The sequence below is a fragment of the Myzus persicae genome, unplaced genomic scaffold (assembly GCF_001856785.1).
Source record: "Myzus persicae strain clone G006 unplaced genomic scaffold, MPER_G0061.0, whole genome shotgun sequence".
Lineage (NCBI taxonomy): Eukaryota > Metazoa > Arthropoda > Insecta > Hemiptera > Aphididae > Myzus > Myzus persicae.
In genome coordinates, this window is record NW_019103898.1 from 38956 (window position 1) to 62722 (window position 23767).

Consider the following 23767-nt stretch of genomic DNA (forward strand, 5'->3'; position numbering starts at 1 on the left):
CCACTATGATATTTCTAACTAACAATTGTGTTAACAGTAATGATTTGTGTATTTTAATCAGTATAAAATAAATTTTAGATATTAGATTATAACCAACTGGTTCTTGTATGTGAGCAAGGAACCCCAAACCCAAATTTTTTTTCTGGGAGGAACTGACTTCAATTCAACAACAAAAATACATAACCAAAAACTTAGTTGAATATATGATACACCACATTAATTTAAAAGGGTCTGCAATAATTTTTCTTGTATTTGAATTTGATTACTACAATTGACTCCTGGAATAGTGATGTCATTGTTCATATTATTGATAGAAATTTTGAAGAATAATAAAATAATTTTAGTGTTTTGTTTACTGAACGCTAGTATGTCAGCCAGATAATACTTGAAATGATTTTTAGACTTGGAACTAATGCTAAAATGCATGAAAGAAAAATGATTATATTATATTTGTATGTTTTGTGCACATTTAATATAGATTAATTTATCATTGTGATAATTAAATTTTAACTGATATGTCTGTTTATTGAATCATACACAAGATACTAAATTAACTTATTAACACCTAAGATACTATGGTTGCCGTTATTACTAAAGTACCATTAAAATGTGTCTATCACTATTAAAAACAGTTGGACAATTTACCTCTAGCGCTTGCATGTAATAGTGGCATTAACACGTTGGCTACCATGAGTATATCCGGTGCTTCTCAGAAGAACAAGCATTTCCTAGGTTAGGTTAGGAACTAATTTTTAGTAAATTTCTATTGCTTACTAAATCCATAATTTCATAACTAAGCAAGATAAAAATATTTTGATTCAACCATTATGATCTAGATAATATAGAGATTAGTATACTTATTTTGGAGTGAGAAGTTCCGGTAACACACTAGGTGAAGAACGAATACATTTCACATACTTTTTAAAATAGGTTATAGGATATTAGATCAGATTAACTCTGTCACTATACACTGTTATATTGTTTAGTCCCTATCCATAAATAATTAGTTGCTGCGTGATTTTGTCTATACTCTCAAAATTGAGGGGTCTCAATGCAAAATATACTTTTTCCATTTTTAAGAAAATTGAGCTACACATTGATTCTTATGGTAAATTATGTGGGGTTTCGAATGGTCACATTTTAAGCCAAAATAGTCTTTTCCCTTAAGAAAACGATGATAGAAAAACTGCGTTTTCTGCAAAACGTTTCTCTTCCAATGTTAAAAGTATACTTTACATACGTAAAACAAAACAGAAGAACTGCACAAAAGACTATTATTACCTTCATTATTGGTAAACATGGTCTATTTCCATCATGAAACAAAACGTTCCTATTCCTACTCATTTGTATTAAGTCATCAAATGTTTTTTTTTCCCCCAAAACGGTATTTTCATTTTTATTTATAATTTTAATTTAAGTTTATTTAATTTAATTGCTAATAATTATATTTATGCCATGCGTTTATTTAAAATTCTGTGTAGGTACTTCAGATGTTCATATGATGTACCAATCTTGTTATTAACTTCATTACAATGTGAGATATGTTACCATTTCCCTCCAAAATTGTATTTCTAATTAGAAATTTGCTCGTTTTGTGTTATTAATAAATTACTATAGTTACTAGTTAGTTTATATTGTTTATAATAGTTTTGGAGGATCCGGTCACCCCCGTCAAAGTTTGTAGCTTCTGTACTGAGGAAGAATTAAAAATAAAAATGCAATTGACGAAAAAATTAAATTTGAATTAATTGCAAATAATAAAAATTAATTCCATAAACAGCGTAGTAAGGTTTTTCATAAACTCATGAAACAAACAGACAATAAATCTATTATTAATGTCAGCTTTGACATGATGCGAAATCATCCCCTAAAAAAACTAAGTGTAACTGATACCTTTTATTCTAGACAAGTATGCCTCTACAATCTTACATTTGTTTTAAACTCAAAAAATGAAACTCTGATAGTTGTTATATGTTCATATGGCTTAGAAATCAAAGTGGAAGAGGTCCAAATGAAGTTGCATCTGCGCTTATGGATTCAAGTTTCAAAGTCAAACAATTCTCTCATTATTTTCAATTTGTTTTCTGAATCCTGTTCGGCACACAACAAGAACCAAAATGTAATGATTTCATTATTACACATTTTGTTAACTTTAAGGCCAAAATTATTAAACAAATCAAACATTATTTTCCAATCAGTGTACCAAGCTATATGCCACCGGACCAAGTTTTCGGTCGAATAGAGAAAGACCTTAGACAGATGGAAAATATAATTTTTCCTGAAGAATATTATAACGTTGTTAAAAAATTTACCATAATCAAAATTTCTGATAAGGACTACTCTATTATGGATTATAAAGAAGCGATTAAAAAAAAAGACTGTTGGTATTTCTCAGACATACGAAGGAGAACCAATACGAATTCCTCTACTAAATAAAATGGAAATTTGAAAAATGTAGGATTAGGTGAAAAACTACCCTAACTAAAATTAGTCATGTAAAACCACAGAAAAGGGATGATGTAAAAAAACTGTTAAAGTATTTCAATATACCACCCGATGCTCAAGATTATTATGATGATATTTTAAACGATGAAGTCACTAAATCATCAGCTGAAGAATATTGCCAAGAATTTGAAGAAGATACACTTTAATAAATATGTTTAAATAACTAATTTCTAGTTGATAATTTATTGTTTTATATTTTGAAACTCAAAAATATAACTAAAATGTATTGTTATAGGTACTGCACATTATATATTTCGTTATTTATTATTATTATTATATTGTTTGATATTTTACCAAGGTAGGTAAATAAATTATTTTACAATACTAATAAAAATGTTATTAAACGAATGTATTGTTATACTACTTGTTATATATTTTTTGTTATATTATGTTGTTATTATTATATTGTATAATATTTTTACCAATTGTTGGAAAATGAAACAAAAAAACAAAATAAAAGTGTAAATTAAGTTTAAAAATGTTTTATTATATTATTACCAATTCTTTAATATTATTTGCAATTTAATTCTTTATTTTTTTTCAAATTAAAAATAATTTGTTATTTTTGAAAAACGGACTAAATTAATAGATTTACAAAATATTCGTTTTTCGGAAATACTGCATTTTGTTTAAAAATTTTTTCTAAAACTTACTTTTTCCAAATTTAATGCAAAAAAAGAAAATTTCGGAAAAGGTCCGTTTTGGGAAAAACAATTTTTTATATATTAAAAAAAATGCAAGAAATAAATTAAACAGATAAGAAATTAATTTATATCCAATATAAGAATATTTTTTAGAACTTTTTAAAACCCTCCGCGATGGTCTACTACGATTAAAAATACTCAAAACAGAAAACCTGCTCTACTGAAAAATGCGATAAATAAAAAAGTAAGTTTTGCATTGAGGCCCCTCAGTTATACTTCTACTACCGCTGAAAATATTATACTGGAAATTAATATAATTAAATGTTTTGATTAAATTCTTTTGACCTTTATTTTTCAAGCATCATAATTTCGTTTGTAGTAAGTGATCTATAATATTTATAATTAATGGGTAAACACTATCTGAGTAACAGCCAACGTGCGGGCACCAGGCAGATGTTATAGGGCGGAGCGATTGGAAACATTTTATTTAATTTGTTAATCTACCAATACTTATGTACCTATTTCACTAGTAGGTATATTAATCGTATACAATTTCTTATATTATGAACACGTGTGTATAGGTAGTGTTACCTGTCAGACTTCGAAGTACTAAATACTGTCATGCCCATTACCACAGATGTAATCAGACAAGCCATCACAATCGTTAGTACAACCATGACTATAGAGTCTGAAATTAGTAAGCTTCGATGGACTGGGTTTCTTGTCCAAATCACTAAAGATTGCCAAACTGTGTATCGGCGTGTCTGGTCAGACGTGAATTGAAAAAGACATAGTTCACACCGATCAATACCACATTCATTGATCCATCGCTCTAAACATGTTAGGTGTATATTACCAACCGATCCTATCCAAACAAACAAAATGTTCTTACTTATATATTTCTTGGCATACAGGTTTAAAAATACTTTCAATATATTTGTTGAATTTTTTGTTATTAGAAATGTATATTAGTGAAAGATTTTCTACAATAGCTGTAATATTAAATACACTTACATAAAATACATACAAATTAAATATAAATAGTCTATGATCGACACTACCGAGTGTATTTTATGAAAAATACGAATGGAACAAACCATACTCGTGTGTATTAGAATTATCTTGGACCAGCGGTTCTCAACCTTTTTGAGTTCGCGACCCCTATAATGTCACCAAGATGTCCAACGACCCTTTTATAATGTAAGCATTAAAAAATTGAACTAACTGTTATTATTGTATTTATTTGTGTATATATTTTACAAAAAAAGGTATATTATGTACACTTCAACGAACGTTTTTATCGACTATCGGACTAGGTATCCAAAAATATATATATATATTATAACACTTATTAATTACAAGATTCTAAGTGAAACAATTTTTTTCCCACATGGATTGACGATCCTAAAATAATTGTTAGCGACCCCCCGGTTGAGAATTGCTGTCTTGAACAATAAAATAAAAATAATAATAAAATGGTCAAGAATTGTCTTTCTTCAAACCAAGCAAATATCTTAGGCATATTATTATTCAGTATAACCTATTAGTTCAATGGTTACCTAACTGGTTTAAATAAATAATTATAATGCATATTGTTTTTTTAAGTAATTGTACAATTATTCAAAAATTTGTTTTTTAGATAATGATGATGATAATTCATTAATTGCTCAAAATAATAATAAATATCAAAAAGTTATTTATTTGTGAAAAATGAACTGCGTTAAAACATAAAGTTAAGTCGTAATTTTATTGTTTGGCTATATTACATTCAAATGACGGAACAAAATCTGTGATGAAAGAATAGATTAAAAAATTGATTTAGGGTCTTTGATAGTTAAAATAAAACTACAATGATAATTGTTAAAAAAAAGTATTTAAAAAGCAAATATTTATGTCAACATAAGTAATTATAAAAACCCTGTTTATTAGCTTAGTTCAATAGTTGGAACATGCAAATGGAATTACCTTTGCAAAAACAAGGATGTATTAATTGTTCACAACTTCCTCCAGAATAGCATATTTTACAGAATGCTGTAGACAGTTTTTGATCCAACGATATGACTTCTATACTTGTTGTATTATCAGATTCTATGATTGCAGGCAGTTGTGTTTCTGATTTCAACATCTCGACAACTTTAATTCAATCAAGTAATTTTTAAAATCTAATAAATTGTTTAAATTTGGATAAAACCGATGCATATTTTAATACTTTAACTAATAAATAAACAAACTGTTTTGGAAACGTGGAAACGTTATCATACAGGGAGTAGGTTTAGGTACATCTATTATGTTATTACCTATGTATTAAAAGTTAAGAACAATGTCAAAATCAGAACTCATCTGTCAAACTTCTTTATAATAGTTAATTAGAACTCTAATAGATTTTGGAAATTTCGTTTGACCTCTGTGTACCACCCGCCTCTTACAATAAGGCGGTTGGCCTGGGATGGTAATTGCAAATTTATACACCCAGATGGACGGTAACTTTATACAGGAACATTCATTGATTTACTATTTTTAATGTGATGCACCTTCGTATGACAAAACTATATTAATTTTACAGGATATATAGAAACAATGCAAGTACATAAAATAAAAATGATGAAGGGCGCCCAATAATACATAGTTACAATATAATATTACAATAATACTGACGTCAAATTGCTTTCACGATATCAATATTTTGATGATAACATACAGTTACACACGATCAGTTTTGATTGACAGTTGTAACTGTTCAGTAAAAACTGTAGCTAAAACTGACATCCCACATGTACACACATGTTCATTTTTAACTGAAAACAATTATCATTTTTTCAGTTGTGTTGTGTAGTTCTGATTAACAAGATGTCATTTGAGGACAATGTTTTAGTTATATTTGCCCTATTATTAATTTTGAAGAATAAAAAAAAACAAAACAAAGGTAAAGAGTGAGTAGTGTGAATAATAGTTGAAAAAAAGAAATGTATATTCCCTTGTTAACTAATTAACAGAACTAAAAGTTTGTCCAAAGGATTGGCACAATTATCTCAGAATGATAATACCCAGCCTTCTCAATCTACTGTCTATAGTAACTCCACTCTTCAGAAAAAATGATACGGTTATGAGAAAAGCCATTTAGCCACATGAGAGATTAATAGCGACATTACGATTTTTAGCAACTGGTAGAACCTACGAAGATTTGAAATGTACTATTATTTCTCTTTAAGCTCTCAGCAGCATAATACCGGAAACGTGTGAAGCTATGTATGAAGTTCTTTCCAAAGTTCATTAAAGGTAATAAAAACTTTGAACATTTGTTACATATACTTTTATTATGATTTGTATATTATATTATACTTATATAATATATTTACTTATACACTTAAAATTTAAATTTTATAGGGTCTTCACTATTATTATAACTCGGAGGATTATCTTTCCCCAACTGAGACAAATATAATGCTGCTGTGTTTATATTTTGTTCTTCACAAGTTATGGGTACTTCAGAAATTGATAGTTGTATGGGTGTTGGATTGTTTTCTAAATTGTATGGCTGAAATGCTGTTTCTGATGCTGCAGTGTTTGAATTTCGATGGTTTATGTGTGAGTGTGGCATATTGTTGTTGCATTGGTGCTCAGTTAGCCACAGTTATTGGCGAAGGTGTATAAGATGTATTATACGAAGGACCTGATATTTTGTGGCTTATAGTCAATTTCCCTTTCCGCTAGGAATAGAGCTTCGTTAATAATATTTTCGGCCAAAATACGCTGTTCTCTATTCAGATCACGCAACTTCATTGCCACATTTTTCCCAAACTTCTTTGTTGTTTGTTTAGAAGTGGGATTTTTCGAATATTTTTCGTGTGTAAATAACTTAAGGTGCTGATCAATTTGAAACTTTTTTTCTACTACAACTACTTTATTACAATACTAACAAAAAACTGGATATTATTTGAGGTTTTGAAAACCTCACCTGATTTGTTATACGGTTCAATCCATTTTCTAAGAGATGGTAATTTTGAACTTGGACATTTTGGCATTGTAAAATACCAAATGGCAAATACCAGCAATGTTATTTAATATAAAATGTAGACGTTTTTATATTTCGTTGGTCGATGACTATTGCCGAATTTACATGCCATCATTCAACTTAGATTTATGTAAAGCATTGACTTCAGCTAACATATCAATAAATAATTATTTTTCGTGATTTTTTGGAAATGTATACAGGAAAAGAAATACCCGATGAATCAACAATGCTCAAAAACTATTTATCAGAGTGCTTTCAAAAAACTATTAAAATAATTCGAAGTTATGTAACCGACAAGAAAATTTAAGTTTCAATCGAAGAAACAACTGATTTGCGAAGACCGTTGTATAGCAAATGGAGTAGTTGGCACACTACAAGAAAACGAACAAAATACATTTTTTTTGCTAACTTCTGAACAGTCGGAAAGGGATTAATTTTCAACTATTAGTAAGTTATTTGATAAATCACTGCATTTATAATGACCAAACAATGTACTTCATGATAACGTCTTATTCTTTCTAACTGACGCTGCGCCATATATGGTAAAAGCAGCCAATAGTTTAAAAGCTTTGTATTCTAAGATAGTACATGTGACATGTTTAGCACATGCACAAGACCGTGTTGCTGAGAAAATAGGGGTAGTTTTAAAAAAGTTGACGAATTAATATCAAATGCAAAAAAAAAATTTTAAAAGCACCAAATGGAATACAAATTTATAAAGACTAAGCACCGGTAGTGCCACTTCCCACAACACGTAACACGCTGGGGAACTTGGTTAGATGCGGCTGTTTATGATGCAGATCATCTTACTGATATACTTAAAGTTTTTAATAAACTGGATTCAGAAAATGCTGTAACCATACAAAAATGTCATACTCTATTGAATGATCCATCTATAGATTTATGAAAATAAATGATAAAATATATGAGTTACAAGTGTTACTACGAAACTATGTCGTGTTTTCAAAATATATGAATTTAAAAAAATGAAAAAAGTACCAAATATCAAATACCAATACAAATATTGGATAATTATTATTATACCAATTCAAGATAAACGTTTTTAGATAACTTCTGAATACCAGAGACAATATACTCGGTTTATTTACTAAATATTTTTTTTTTTGTGCATAATAGTGAAATAAAAGGATTGGAAATTTAAAATTAGATATCTCTTAAATATTTAATAGTGAAACCAAAAATCTTAAAATTATATAATAGATATTTTAAGTTCGATAAATTTGATATCATTATTATAAATCAATTTCATTTTCAATAGTTTTAATAATTCACAATAAATACCAAAATATTTTGTTTGACAAATTTGCAAACCCCTTAAAAATGTTCGTCCCAAAAAAATATTCTCGCCAATGTAGTTGTTCCCAATAATGTTAAAAAGTGAAGCAAATTATCTGTTCCAAAATTGTATGGCTGTTGACTAAACCAAAAAAAAAAATTAAACTTTTGAAATTGTATTAATAAAAGGTGTCCTTTTATGTCTTAATTAAAAATATATTTACGAATAAAAGAAGAACGTGATGAATTGAATGAAGAAGATGAATTAAGTGATCTAATTTAAAACCAACTAACAATAGTCAGCTTAGGGAGGTTTTTTTTATTAAATTTAATTGTTTAAATTTTTTTTTTTTGGTGTCTGTGTACACGATACATATTCGAAATAATGCTTCGATTTTCAACTTCAGCAACTTTTCCGGAGGAAGAGTGGACCTGGATAGTGAATACGGGAGGTTGGTTCAAAATTTAAAATATCCAGCCGTTTTCAAAAGCATCTAGAAACTCAAAAAAAAAATTAGGGAAAAACGAGAATTTTTACTCAAATCAATTTTGGATTTTGGTGTAACTCTAAAAAAAATTACCATAGGTACATACAACTTTCATTGAATGTTAATATTAGCATTTGATATACACCATACAATTTTCAAAATATTACCTATGACTTATGTTGAGCTATTTATAAGCATATGAAATGTTCAATTATTAATAGTTCTTTTAAATTAATTTCTCTCAATGTTCATGGTACCATATTAAAATGAAAGTTGAGGGTAAATCCACAATAATTTTTTATGAGCGCTTTAAGTAAGAATTCATAAAAATCATGAACATATGAATAATTATATTGATTTAGAAATGTATATATATGTTTTTTTTTATATGTAAGATAAAAATATAATACAAGTTTCCCCTACAGTTTATCTACCTTATTTTTACTAATTTGCGTCATACATTTATTTTATCATTTTTTATACTTGAAAAAATTTTCAAAATATTTTAACTTGTTTTGAGCTGTATACTAACATTTTCAGTTTTCGATTTTCGATTTTTTTAGTTTTTAGTTTTTTTTTTTTTGTATGTGTATAAAATTGTATTCATTCGAAAATATTATACAAGGTTCCTGGTTTATTATTCCAACATAAGTTTAAAAATATTGAAAACATGTTCACGATTTTTTTTATAAGCATTAAAAGTAAACATTTTTACAACATTTATTAAATTCAAAATTGAAAATAATTGTATAGTTAAAAATGTATCAAATATTCAACTTTTATAGCTAAGGATAGAAAATTTAAAACAAAGTTACACTTAAGTAGTTCAGTCTGTAACAAAAAATATATAAAAAGTACATAAACAGAGTTTTTTTGTTTAGTTATTTTAAGTTCAAAACTGGATGGAATTATATATTATATAACAAAGAATAACAATTTTGGTTATATTTTTATAATTAAAAAATATTATTTGTGGGTACTTGATAGTTTTGGAGTACGTATATTATTAAATTTTATGCACACAAATACACAATGACATTTTCAAATGCAATTTTTTTCCAAATATCGCCTACTCTATAGTAAAGTTAATTACTTTAATCACAATAATATCATACTTAGTAATATTATAGGCTGAACGTCTTTGCTCAAAATCGTTTAAATTTCGTATTTTATATTGATTTTATATCATTGAATTCAAACAATTTGAACACATCTGCTACAGTGACTCGATAGACACCTATGTACAGCTCAATGTTACCCACTTCCCTATTTGTTTCTTGAATTCAAAACATTTTAACATTTAATTTAATACTGATTACTATGTACGTCAATATTTTATATTATACATATTAGTATATATATATGTGAAGCATCAATGCATTTCATATATAATTTGGTAATGAGATACTTAAAAACCAACAACATTACTGACACAAATGGTAAATTTTTTTAAATATAGGTACCTATAAAAGTTCTTCTTAAAATGTCATTAAAATTGCCTATATTAAACACCTTTTTTAAAAAAAAGACTCTTCTTTTTGATATTATTATTTTCAAAATATGACACGAATATAATATTTGATGAATTGTATAAAAAATAATTAGAAAGTTAAAAGTGCCAGTTGAAAAATCTCATCAAAATATTAATATGTAAACACGTTTCATTTGAAAATTCTAATTTTAACGTGTATCACAAAGTTGTTACAGAGACGATCAGAATTGCCTTTTCTATACGGTAGATGGCGGTAAGAATACTGTTACAATAATATTGTAATAATGTATAATATAATATTATTATGTAAACCTGTCGAAGATGTTGTCATTAAAGAATAAGACGTAGTATTAAGAAACTGTACAGACCTATGTAATTATTGTGTTTTGAGGGGTTTTTATTTTTGGAAACGTATTTACTATTTAAATTCAACTATAAGTATACTATGTATTTTACAATTTTTTATAGATACCTCCCTTAAAACTTTGTTATTAGACACAATTTAAAAGTTTAAATACTGTTGAACTCAATGATTATTGATATTTCAGTCAAAAAATTACAATACAATTTTTTTAATATTGAGTCCATTAACTTCAAATAAAAAATAGTTTGAAGGTGTTCTCTATACTAGAAATATTTAAATATCTTCTCATATAGTTTTTATACCAATTTAAAGAAAAAATTTTTTTTGCATTAATTATTTATTCAGGACATACAACGTTATCAGTTGTCAACATGGTTGTTTTAGCTATCGTAATATTTCATAATAATACTATTCCTAAAGGTTTAAACGTGGTTAAACAACATTAGTTTAAAAATTGTTTAAATTATTGAGATCTGTAATCTTTTTTTAATAAGTAACAGTACATAATTTGTATACAACGTTAAGCTATATCTTTATTTTATGTAATACAATATTTAAGAGCATTTTTAAATTTGAAAAAAAGAATATAATAATATGGGTTTCGTTAAAAATATAATAATTTAATATATAGGTACAGGTGTAACAGGAAGACCTGACAAATGAATAACTTTTGTTTCAACATTAAATTTTTTTTTTTTGTTTATAATTAAATTACTCCAGAGTTACAAGTATAATATAACATTATTTATCTTTATTTGTTAATATTGAAAATAAAATATTTTAATTTTAATTTTTCTGGTTTTTCGAAATATTTTAATTTGTCATTATGGTTTATTTAAAATTATTTTTTTTTAATCTCACTAGTTTTGTTAAGTTATGTTACTCCAGTCCTAAAAAAAATTTGAGAATATTTTAAGAATATCTTTGAATAAGTAAGTACTTGTTAGAAACTAAACATTTTTTTTATTGTTTTTACTTTTCAAATTTCCAAGTCTTACTTAAAAAATTGTGGACAGTTTAAAAAATCATAAAAAATAACTATATGACTTAAATTTATGTTTTTACAATCAAAATTCTTCTAAAAACCAGGTTAACAGATTGGCTATTCTGAATTTTTATTTTTAGCATTAAAAAAAAAAGTGTTGTATGTAATACGCATAACGCAAGACAATGATTTACATGTGTATAAAATAAAATGTAAAAAAATATTGATTAGTACCAGTTATTTCATTTGTCAAGTATTCCTGTTGCAACTGTATATACTAAATTATTTTTTTTTTAACAAAATCCATATTATTATTTTCTTTTTTTTTCACAATAAAATGTTCTTAAACGTATAGGTATGTACCTTATAACATAAAATAAAGATATAGCGTAAATATGTATCAAAATAATATACTGTTAATTATTAGTTAGTTAATATTAAATCTAAAACATTAGTTATACAATATTACCGATAAGGCGATATTAAACACCTATGCACATATTATCTTAAAGTATTTTTTTTTTTTTGTTATAGTATTATCACAATAAAACTGTAACTATATAATTGATAGGGTATATTCATTGTTAGTACAAAATTTAAATTATGTTGTGGTTAGTAAAATAAGGTATTTCAGTTATTTTAATTTGAAAAAATGATATAGGTTACCTAGATAATTAGTTTTAATTAGGAGTGAAAGATTGGACGATTATATATTGATCTCACCGCAATACCGACGTATTAAAATCGTACACCCGACTTCGTTGCAATAAATTCGTTTTTATATCGCGGCATCTAACCCGTAGAAGTTAGGTTCAGACTTCGGATATACATGGGTAGTAGATAATTTCATAGCTATAAATGGTAATGCTGATAAGAGTTTTTACTATTTAATGAGCTCTGCTTGCCATTATACTGCAATGTACAGTTTTCATTCTCATATATTAATACTAAATTATGTTTCGACGTTTGCAACTCAAAGATGCACAGAACGTTAATTAAATGCACTATTATTGATATGCATATTATACATTATGTACATTGCACATGCATAGGTGCATTTTATACGCCTACAATATTTGCAATATTGTTTTAGGTATACGTTAATACACTTGATAGTTTATATTATTCATTTATCCCGTCAAATTAACTGTAAAAACATGGTTATTACCATCTTGTAGGTATGCATAAACAATTATTGAATTATAAAACAGCAATTATCTAGGTAGGTAGATTCGTAGATAGGTACTATCTATTTACAATCGAGATAAATCATAATACACATATATCGGCACTTGATAGGTAGCTATTATACTATGGGTATACCGTATACCTACTATAAATACATACTACTTTTCAAGCAATTTCGAAAATTGTTTTTCTTGTATTTAGTGTTACTTAGCCATCTGAAAAACTTATTAAGCTCAATAATAAATCAGCCCCTGATAATTTATATTAAATGATATACTAATAGTTATATTATTATCTTCTGAAAAATCTATGCAAAATGGTAACTGGTATTGAAATACCTAATAATTAAAACAAAACGTATACAGTTTTAATTTTTTACTTAGGTACCTAAGCCTTATAAAGTTAATACAAAGTTCCTTATAAGGTCTTATAGCAAATTAAAAATATCAAAAATACATTGGTACTGTGGTTTTAGTTATTTTATTGTAGGTAATTTATTCAAAATATATTAATCATGGACCTGAAACATTTCACTATTAGGGACGTAAATGATTTTTATTACCTGCCTATATAAAGAACACAATTTCATACTATTTATTCAAACTAATTGTATGCTATTTATATAGCATTTCTACAGTACCTACGCCTTATACGAAATAAGTAGTAAGTTATAAGTTAATTACAATTATATAATATTTTAATAGCAATGACTAATGTTATTAAATATGTTTATACGATGCTTTTGGAAAAAGTTATTTCAATCCACTGAATAACTGTTATGGGATATTAAATAAGGGTAATATCATATAAATAGCATTCTTGTAAAAAATTGAAAAAACAATATTTTATTTCTGATACATTTAAAGTGGAGCAATTCAATGTTATCATTGAACACAATAATACAACTAGGTATGCGACATATAATTTATAACGTTATAGGTATGTACTAATATATAATATGTCCGGGATGAATCTTAAATTTATGTTTTATTTAAACAGAGAGAATACGTGCAATGTGCAATGTGCATATTATAAATTATTACAAACTGACGTTATTTGTGTAACATAAATTAACTGCTGCTGAGATGTTTTGTAACATCCAGTGATGCACAATGGATAATAAATGACGAGGTACATTCGATTCCCACTGTAGGTACTGCAGATTGTAGGAAGGTTGCCTACTTCCCCAGTGTTTTCATATTAGTTTAGTTTATAATATAATTACATAGACAAATAGTAAGTAAAGTTATGTGTATAAACTTTACTCTTAATAGCACAATCGTGGATTTAGCGATTATATAATATCGGTTCAGTTGTGTTAAACTCGAAAATACCAAAACCCAAGGCCTAACTGTTGGTGTTCAGCCAATCATTCTTAACGGCAAGTGCAGAAATACATTCATTGAGTACTTAACAAAGTTAAAGGATCCATTATTCGAAACAATCTAAATTACCCAAAGCGCAATATGAATATCGCTTAGGAGGAACGTGAAAGGGTAGAAGACACAAAATGATTATAATATTTTCAAGACAATAAGAGTAAAGTAATGTCTTTTTTAGAATGTATATTATTATAATAATACACTACGTAATAGTGACGTTTAAACTTAATAAACGTCAATGTCTTATATTCTAACAAAACATGAGGACTGGACATCTGACACACAATTCTCACTTATGGCACACTCAACGCCATTACGCCAATAAAACCTAGAACATCCTTAAAGGGCTGAAGGTCTAAAAACTCAATGGACTGCGAAAAAATATGTGTAAAAAAATCCTTTGATATACTACGAATACTGAAAATAAATAAGAATTAGTTTGTTGGTCATGTTATTATCTACATACTTCTATATTGTGTAAGACTGAAAAATAATCACCTATTTAAAAAAAAATAAAGAACTGGTTATGTTATAAAATATTTAAAAATATATTTTAATTCCTATTTATGTATATCTGTTAAATTTATCAATCAACCTATAATTAATATTACTTTACTGTATATTGTAATGTTTTAATTTAAGTTTCTAGCTTTCTATTTGAGCAGGTATCTATAATTAATTAATTTCATAACTATACAACTATAAAAACTATTGTTACATAAATTATAATTTTACTATATGATGTACTATATGAGTATAATATATATGGATTTAAAATATTTATTAGTTACCTATAATTTAGTTAGCTCGAGTTATTTTTTGTTTATCTTTATCGTTACAGGAATGATATATTTTTCAAGATCAAAAATATTTGTCTATAAACAATAATTCGACTGCCATCGTCGGTGGTACATAAAATATAGTATAATCAACCATGGAAGCGCCGTTACAACATACTGCTCGCTATTCGTTCCGATCTTGCCCGCCGCTATTGCAGCATTTCGGCGTTAACTAAAAGGGACGATAATACAAGTGCGTATGACGGCGTGGGGTGTCGAACGCCCCAAAATGCGACGTGGTTTGTTTTGCGACGACACAGCGATAGTAGGTATATAGACACATACCTTTTGCAACTCATGCTCGCACTTTATTCCAATGCGGGTAATTGAAAACATCGACTTGGCCACCCTCGAATCTGGCAAAGGCCTTGCTGAAATCGGAGTTAATGATATCGGTACGTCGACAATACAGTACGAGGGGTGAGCAACGAAAAAACGTATTCACTGCCGACAAACACACATTCCGAGTGTGACAGTCAAATTTTAATCACGGCAAATTTTAAAAAATCGCTTAACAAAATCAATGAATAATAATTGTTTGTCAAAAGTAAATGATGTGACTAAAATATCCAAAATTATATAATTTTTGCTAATATTATGATGGTTAAGAGACTAGTGCTGATTTTCCAAATTTTCCGCAAATTATATACAATTTGAAAATTATATTTTATATTTTAGTTCCCACATTAATTATATAGCTACTACTTTTATAGTACTTTAACACTTTTCCACAAATCTACTGCCCGTTCCCTATTTAGAGGGTGGGTTATTGCAGTGTATTATATATTTATATTAACAAAAATGACTTCCACAGAAAAAACTCTAGGGCCTCGTAGAATAGTCGGATTTTGATAATTTTTCATCCGAAATAATAATAATTTCTACAGTCCACATTGAACTTTGAAGTATTTTATTTAAAAAATGATTCAGATAGTTTTTAAAAAAAGCTTAAAATTATCATTTTATGGACCTATTAGAAAGCTTGAGATTAAGAAATTGAAAAACTTGTTGTATGATGGCTGTAGAATATTTCCATCAATTATATTTTTAACATTTTATTGTACTTATAGATATTTAGAAATGTATAAGTGATAAGAGTCTTTGAACATTCTATTTATCGAGTTGAAAAAAAATAATAACATTGATTTTATTTTTTAATTTTTCCGGAATATTTTGTAAAATACTTGGAATTTTACTTTTGCCTCCATAAGTACCAACTAGATCCAATTATTTACCAGAACCACCGTCCAAGTGAAACATTATTGCAATGAAGCAAAAAGTAATGGCTGATGAGTGATGACAGACATGCAAAAAAATACATTAATAGAATTAGTTCTAAAACTTATTTTTTAAGTAATTGTATTGTTTGAAAATTAGTTTAAGGAAGAAAGACACTGATCAATGGTAGTAATGAAATATAGGGGAGGAATGAAATTGCATGTAGACCACAAAAGGCCACAATATAGGGAGTAGTTTTGTCGGGTAATAATAATATCAATTATTATTATTTTGAACAGACATTTTCGCGTTGGCTGAAAAACAATTGTAGAACTTAAGTAATAAATTTATAATAAGGGCGTGTACCAGGGGTGTTCGCCTCCCTATTCCTGGATGGAAAAATTGGCCATGTTTATATTTCACAATATTGTCTTAATTGCTTATTCTATCCTATTGTTCCGTGGGGAACTAAAATTAGTGGATTTACTGCCACGCCTATTATTGTTAGTTTCAGTTTTGTTTGCACGCCATGGGGTTCACGAGGATAATATAATTTCCGAGTTTTTTTATTTCTTTTGTATAACATTGACCATTGCTACACAACTACAGTCAACTAGGTGTACAATACAATCTTCGCATGTTCGTTTGCTTCTTTTAAACGTTTGAAAAAGATTATATAAAATGTTTATTACAATTTAACAATTTACATTACATTTTGTCCTTACATACTCGTATAATGCAATCTAATAATAATAATATATATGATAGTATTCGATTATTATTATATTATATATTACATGACATATTTGTTTAATTATCTTATACTTTATAATTGCCTCTGAATCAACAATACCTGTAGGTGCCTAAATGATAATATACTTTCATTGCTGAAATATAGATTGATTTAAAGACATTATTTTTATGGGATTTTATATTCGTATATGACTTAATTAAATTTAATCTAACTTAAATTAATTATTTTAATCCCTCTAGACCGCCTATATGCTTCTCCGTTGTGTGTATATAATCATTAATCACCATATTAAATTAGAATAGTTATTACTTATTGTGTTTGACAGTGGAAATAAATTGAATAGTATTGTTTTAATTTGTTCGATACAATTAATATAAACATTGTGACATTGTTAAACTGTAGAATTCCCAATTAGATAAAAATTTGTACCTATTCTAAATCCTTATATATGTATATACTTTTTTTTATTTACATAGGTAGGTACTAGGTACATAGTATTTCAAGTTTTAAAAGGGCCTCTTTAAAAACAAATAATTTATTATGATCATAATATAATTATATTTAATGTCGAAGTCCACAGAATTCGTGTTAGCTATACTATTTAATGCTATAAACGGGTTTGAAGTGCAAATTTAATCAGTAAATGGTGTATATTTCACCCAAGGGCTAATGATTACGAGAAAAAACGAGAGATCATTTCGCGGAGTGCGGTGAACATGCTCCGGTGAATTCAAAACTACGGATGTGACCTACCCGATTTATTTTATCTGCCCGTTAGTGGTGTGAAAAACCCACGTAGCCTACTTTGCTTAATCTCCATTGTGTCGTGTTAATCCTTTGCATCAATTGTGGCTTGGGGACGTGCATCTTTCACCACGCAAAGGATTAAAGCTCTAGTCTGAGATCGGCAGCAATCCAAAATCCTACAGGACCGACTGTGCAATAATTCACATTAAGAGGGAAGTGTCAAATAAAATAAACATAGGGTGAATTGTAAATACATTTAATCGACTTCACTAGATTTAAATATTATTAATTGTTACTTCCGTTATTTTGGGTGTGTGTGTCTGCAGAATAATTTTGGATGACTATTATACTGACAGGGTTATAATATTGTTTAAACCGGATGGAGCATACATAGAAAGAAACGATACATTTAAGCCAGCACATAAAATAAAATATATAGGTACCTTTTTTTTGGTTTTAACATAATATAAATATAAATGTTTTTAAACAAAAATAGGTAACAACATTAAATATTGTTTTTGTTTAGACACTTTTGATAAATTATGTTGTTGTAAACTTATAAGTACCTTCCCATATAATATAAAATATGTAATTGAGTTAGTGATTACAGAGTTTTCGAATATTAAATAAATTTTAGTATAGGTACTTAACACATTTTATTGTTTTTAAACAGGTAAATTCATACAAAATATGGCCACTATGTACCTATATAGGCTATATTATAAATACCTATGATAATGCCATTGTAAATCATTGATTTAATAAAACTGATTTAATACCTACTTAAACCATGAAAACCAATTAAAGCATACCGAAAAGTTCTCATAAATTATAATGTAACAATAAACGTTTTAAATTTAATTTTGACTGTTCGGTGCTATATCTCAATACGGGACCATATAATTTTGTAAAGGATGTACCTAATATAAATAAACGATCATATTTAATACCAACACAGTACCTATACAGTTAATATATAATGATGGTTTGGAAAAAATATAATAAGCTGCTTCAAAACATAATATATTATTATATCTATAGGAATTAAACGTAAAATGTCACGATTTCTTATGAATGATCCAAAATCAAATTTTTATCCAAGTAATAACCATTTTTCATCAATCAGTTTTAGTTATTATGTTGTAATTTAAAAATATAAATTATAGAGATTTGAATCTTTCCTCCATTACACATTACATTTTAATTTTGTATACACCATATTAAGTAAACAATTAAAAATATATTTAGACACATTATTAGTTATTTATAGACACTTGGTATTTTTTATCTGCTCTTTTTTATGTTTTATTTATTTTTTAATCTCAGTATTAAGAGTTTAAAATGTGATACAACTATGCAAACTTGCAAACTTCTTCACAAGTTTTTCTGACATTAAAATATTAAAAACACTTGACACCGTTTTTTTTTATAAGCCTTCAGATATCCCGTCCATTCCTCAGCAGAATTGTTTTTTCATGTACCATAATTTATCATTGCATTACCTAAAATGTAACACATCCATATTACAGTTACCTACGATCATGGGCGCCCATTGGGGGGGGGGGGCAAGACAGGCCACTTGCCCCCCCTGGAAAAAAATTTTATGAACTTGTAGCTCAATAAATATTACCACAATATTACCTTATTGCCGAATTTTTTTATTTTGACCCCCCTAAAATGTTACCTATGGGCGCCCATGCCTACGATCAATAAAAGAGGTATACTCGAAACATTGGTATTAGCCAACAAAATCCAGTTTCTTGGTTATTTTTTGTATTATTATTTATTACGTCGTTTTGATTAAAAATTATTATTTTTACATTCTATTACTTTATTGTATCTATAATGCGATATAATAATAATGTAAAAATCATCCCAAGGGGAACATCGCAGAGGGTCTGTCATAGTCTTACATGTCAATTTTTTATTATTGGATTGGGCCGATATGAGGAAATCATGTCACTATACAATCGAATCGCGGGCCGATTTATCCAGGGTGTGTACACCATGCAGTGTATTACGGAGGAGAGGTGTGATACCAATAAATGTTTGAGTTTGACATGAACGTTTTTATAATGTTTGCTGTCAACTGTTATTTGACAAATTAAAATGTTCTATTTTGAGTTCACTTCGGACTGAATTGTATTAGGTACTTGATTACACGTTGTATCGGCCAAATGTATATAATATTATATCATAGGCACCTACAATATCTGTCAGGCAAGCATTGATGAGAGAAATTAATAACCTTATTATTTCCAATCCATTTAACTATTCAATTCATCATATAATTAAGTTACCGTGATGTTGGTGATAACGATGATTCAGCAAGCTGATGGATTTTTTTTAAACACAATTATTTACATTTATATTTTTTTTAACGATTAGATCAAATTATGTAGAGACTGTACTATTACAATGTCGTATTGCGATATTATTGCAGTGTAATTGAATAACGTAGATGTTTTTCAAAAATTATGGTTAAGTTTTTCTCTCGTATAACCCACCAAGTAAGACAATAGTGGAGATCTATGATAGTCAAGTTTCAACTTATAATCTCGTTAATATTTGCTATCCGTGTAATATAATAAAACGTTGCAGTAATTCTCAGAAGCAACCAGATTGTCAACTGTAAAATAAATATACTGAAAAGATATGATCAAAATGAAGTAGGCACTTAAATAATAGTCAATTCGAGCCAAGTATAAATTAATAAATAATCCAGCATTATCATTTTAGACGGCGGCGGGTCCTATCAGTAACGGCTACAGCGGTGCATACCCAGCAATAATATTATATAGGCGACGTATCCGAATTCTTCTGCAAGTGCGTGTGAAAAAATATAACCTTCTCAGCGATCCGCCGCCACCGTGTGCAGTCTTCGGTCGTCGCATTATTTGATTGCGCCCCATTGTACGATACGGACGAAATTATAACGCCAAACAGAGGACATCGAGAGCCGTCTTTTGTGATCGTCAATGCATTATTATATCCGTGCAAGCTATTACGACGACACGACGAGTCAAGAAAAGAGAGTGGAAACCGTAATGAAAAAAAAAAAAAATGTTTTTATTATTTTCGCGCCCCGCGGGGTCGAGGGAAATAAGCGCATTATCCGTGTGTGAAAGGAGGCGGGCGTGCGCGTCCGTCGGTAGCTGATCGCCGCCGCGGCAGTGCCTGTCGTAATAATATTATGTATTTTATTGCGATGGTTATTATTTGTCGCGGCCCGCGAAGGCGGTCTCCTCTCTCTCCGTACGGGCACACAATTACACAAAATATACACTATTACCGGTAACAATAAAATAACAACATTGTGTAGTAGAAGTAGGCAGTAGTAGTAGTAGTAGTAGTAAGATATTGTAACCCATGTTTTTACCTGCGGTGTGGTATATACCTAATACCTATATATATATATACGTGTATGCGTGTTCAGGGGGGTAGATTGCACCGCCGCTTGTGTGTAACGCTCGAAAAGACCAAAAACACCCTTACCCACACACACGCACACACCCATTACATGTCGTATATAATGTAATATATGTGTCGGCGTCGGGTCCCGCGTGTTTTGACAGTGGGATATTGGTTGTTGTGTCTCATATTATATTGTGCGGGGACCGCTTTGCTCGGTGTCATTGTCGTAAACGGCCGTCTATTACGAAACGCGCTTACGCGTTCGCCGCCGCCCCGCAGTGGCGGCACGGTTATATAATATATATATATATATATATGATTTTATTTTTTTCATCCCCCTCCCGTCGACGTCGTATTACATTTTTCCGTGCGGTCTTCGGGGGTGCGGTGGGCGGTGAGGATAAACATCACTCGCGAGAGAGAGAGAGATGAATATCGCCTTAAAACGGCAGCACCCTCGTGTATGTGTGTGTGTGTGTGTGTGTGATATCTGCCCGATCATTATTGTGTACGTTATTGTTGCGTTTATTATTATATTTCGCCGTTTGTTGTCGTCAACGTCTGTGTGTGTGAGAGTGCGCTCTACAGGAGATGCGCAAATGACGTTCACAGGGTTGATCGAGATGGAACCGCTCACAGGGGGGGGGGGAGAGGTGGGTGAGTCGTACGCAAGCGGTATATCGTTTGACGTCGCGTATTTCGCCGAGCCCACCCAAGGTACGGCGGCGGCACCCTGCGCGCGATTTGTCCTCTGTAGGTACGCCGACGACCGCAGTCGCCTTCGTTTTTTCTACATCGTATTATGTTTTCACAATGATAATATGATATTGTTATCGATTACGATTATTGACGACGACGAAGAGGAGGCCGCTGTGTATCGTATTACGGCCGTAGGTATATACCCATAATACCTTTACACGGTGTATACACACCGCCTGCGAGCAAACACCTTTTTATTTTCCCTCCGCGTGTCCAAACACGCATAAATATTTTGTCGTCTCGCCGAATTAATAGTTATAATAATAACAGCAACAACAGTCGCCACGACGATGCTCCCTTCTTGGCCCGCGTAAAGGCTGCAACGTCTTCGCCACCCCGTCGTGTCCACGTGTATAGGTGCATTGATTGCGCGCGGCCCCCGGCGACGAATACAAACAGACGCTGCCGCCGCTGCGACGGACCGATGTTGGACACGCGTGTTACAATCGAAATAATTGTGTTTCGGATCTTTTTTTCGAATTGCTGACTGTATATAAGAGTACAATCGTGTTTTGAATGCGCACGCGAAAAAGGAAAAAATTGACCACTGGTATATCATATTATGTTGATTAAAAGAAAGGCTATTTTTTCAGACATTTATTGTATAGGTACTAGACATGCGTAAACAACTACTAATTATAATAATTACATAAAGGGGGATTTTTATGCATACTTATTCTACATTTCTTAGTATTTTAAATTTTTTCAAAATAACTATTATTCTTATGATCCAGCTTACGAATAGTGTACACCACAATGCAAAATTCAGACAAGTATTACATAATAATGTTATATAATGTAACTTATATTATTAATCTCAAGTGATCCAAATTGACTGCCAATGGGCAATGGAATACAGTTGTTACTATAAACCGCAAAATGAAATACACTAATGAGTAATAAGTAAGCAAGTATATAATTATACTTCTTTTTATGTATTATTAATTAGATACTTTAATTACTATTACACTAATATATCATGTATTAATACATAATATTATACAGTTATAATCACTTACGTTTGAGACAATGTTACATAAAATAAGTTATGACACATTTTGAAATAATAAGACTGATTATATGCGTAATTACATTATGTTCCACTATTACCTATGTGTGTATATATTATTTATACATTTTTTTATTACTAATTATTTTATTTAAACACATTAATATATAGTTTAGTTAAAACTTACACTAATATATAATAAAATAATATAATATATCTACTACCTTTAAGCACACGCTTGTGTTGTCGGTGGAGAATCAAAATAGCATATTATAAATATTTTAACTGTACAATTGAAAAACAGATCAAATATACAAAACCTTATAATATAATAACATATTATGAACAGTATGTATACAGTTGAAAAACAGATAAAAATATACATATAAATATAGAATACTTATTAGTTATTACTAATGTTAAAAACTGAAACAGTAGAAATACATAATTCCCTCTTCAAGTACAGAAAAAAGAAACAACAGCATTTTTTTATTATTCCTGTAGTTATACGATTCCTCTCCGTATAGAATATCTATTCTTTTTATATTTATAGCCTATAGGCATTATAGGTTGTAGTTTTTTGGATCTAGATAGTCTATACATTTTTGACCAAACGCTTTTCTAAAATACTCCATTCTGACATGAAATATACTATATTATCATTTATAATG

At 29.0% G+C, this 23767-nt stretch overlaps 1 protein-coding gene across 1 annotated transcript; it reads right to left on the reverse strand.

Moving 5' to 3' along the window:
- Positions 1–2207: 2207 nt before the first annotated feature.
- LOC111036066 (E3 ubiquitin-protein ligase MARCH3-like) lies at positions 2208–5274 on the reverse strand. Its single transcript, XM_022317960.1, has 4 exons — positions 5115–5274; positions 3741–4014; positions 3348–3364; positions 2208–2278 (listed from the first exon to the last, which is right to left on the reverse strand). Exons 1-4 carry the CDS (start codon positions 5272–5274, stop codon positions 2208–2210), a joined length of 522 nt encoding a protein of 173 aa, XP_022173652.1.
- Positions 5275–23767: the final 18493 nt, after the last annotated feature.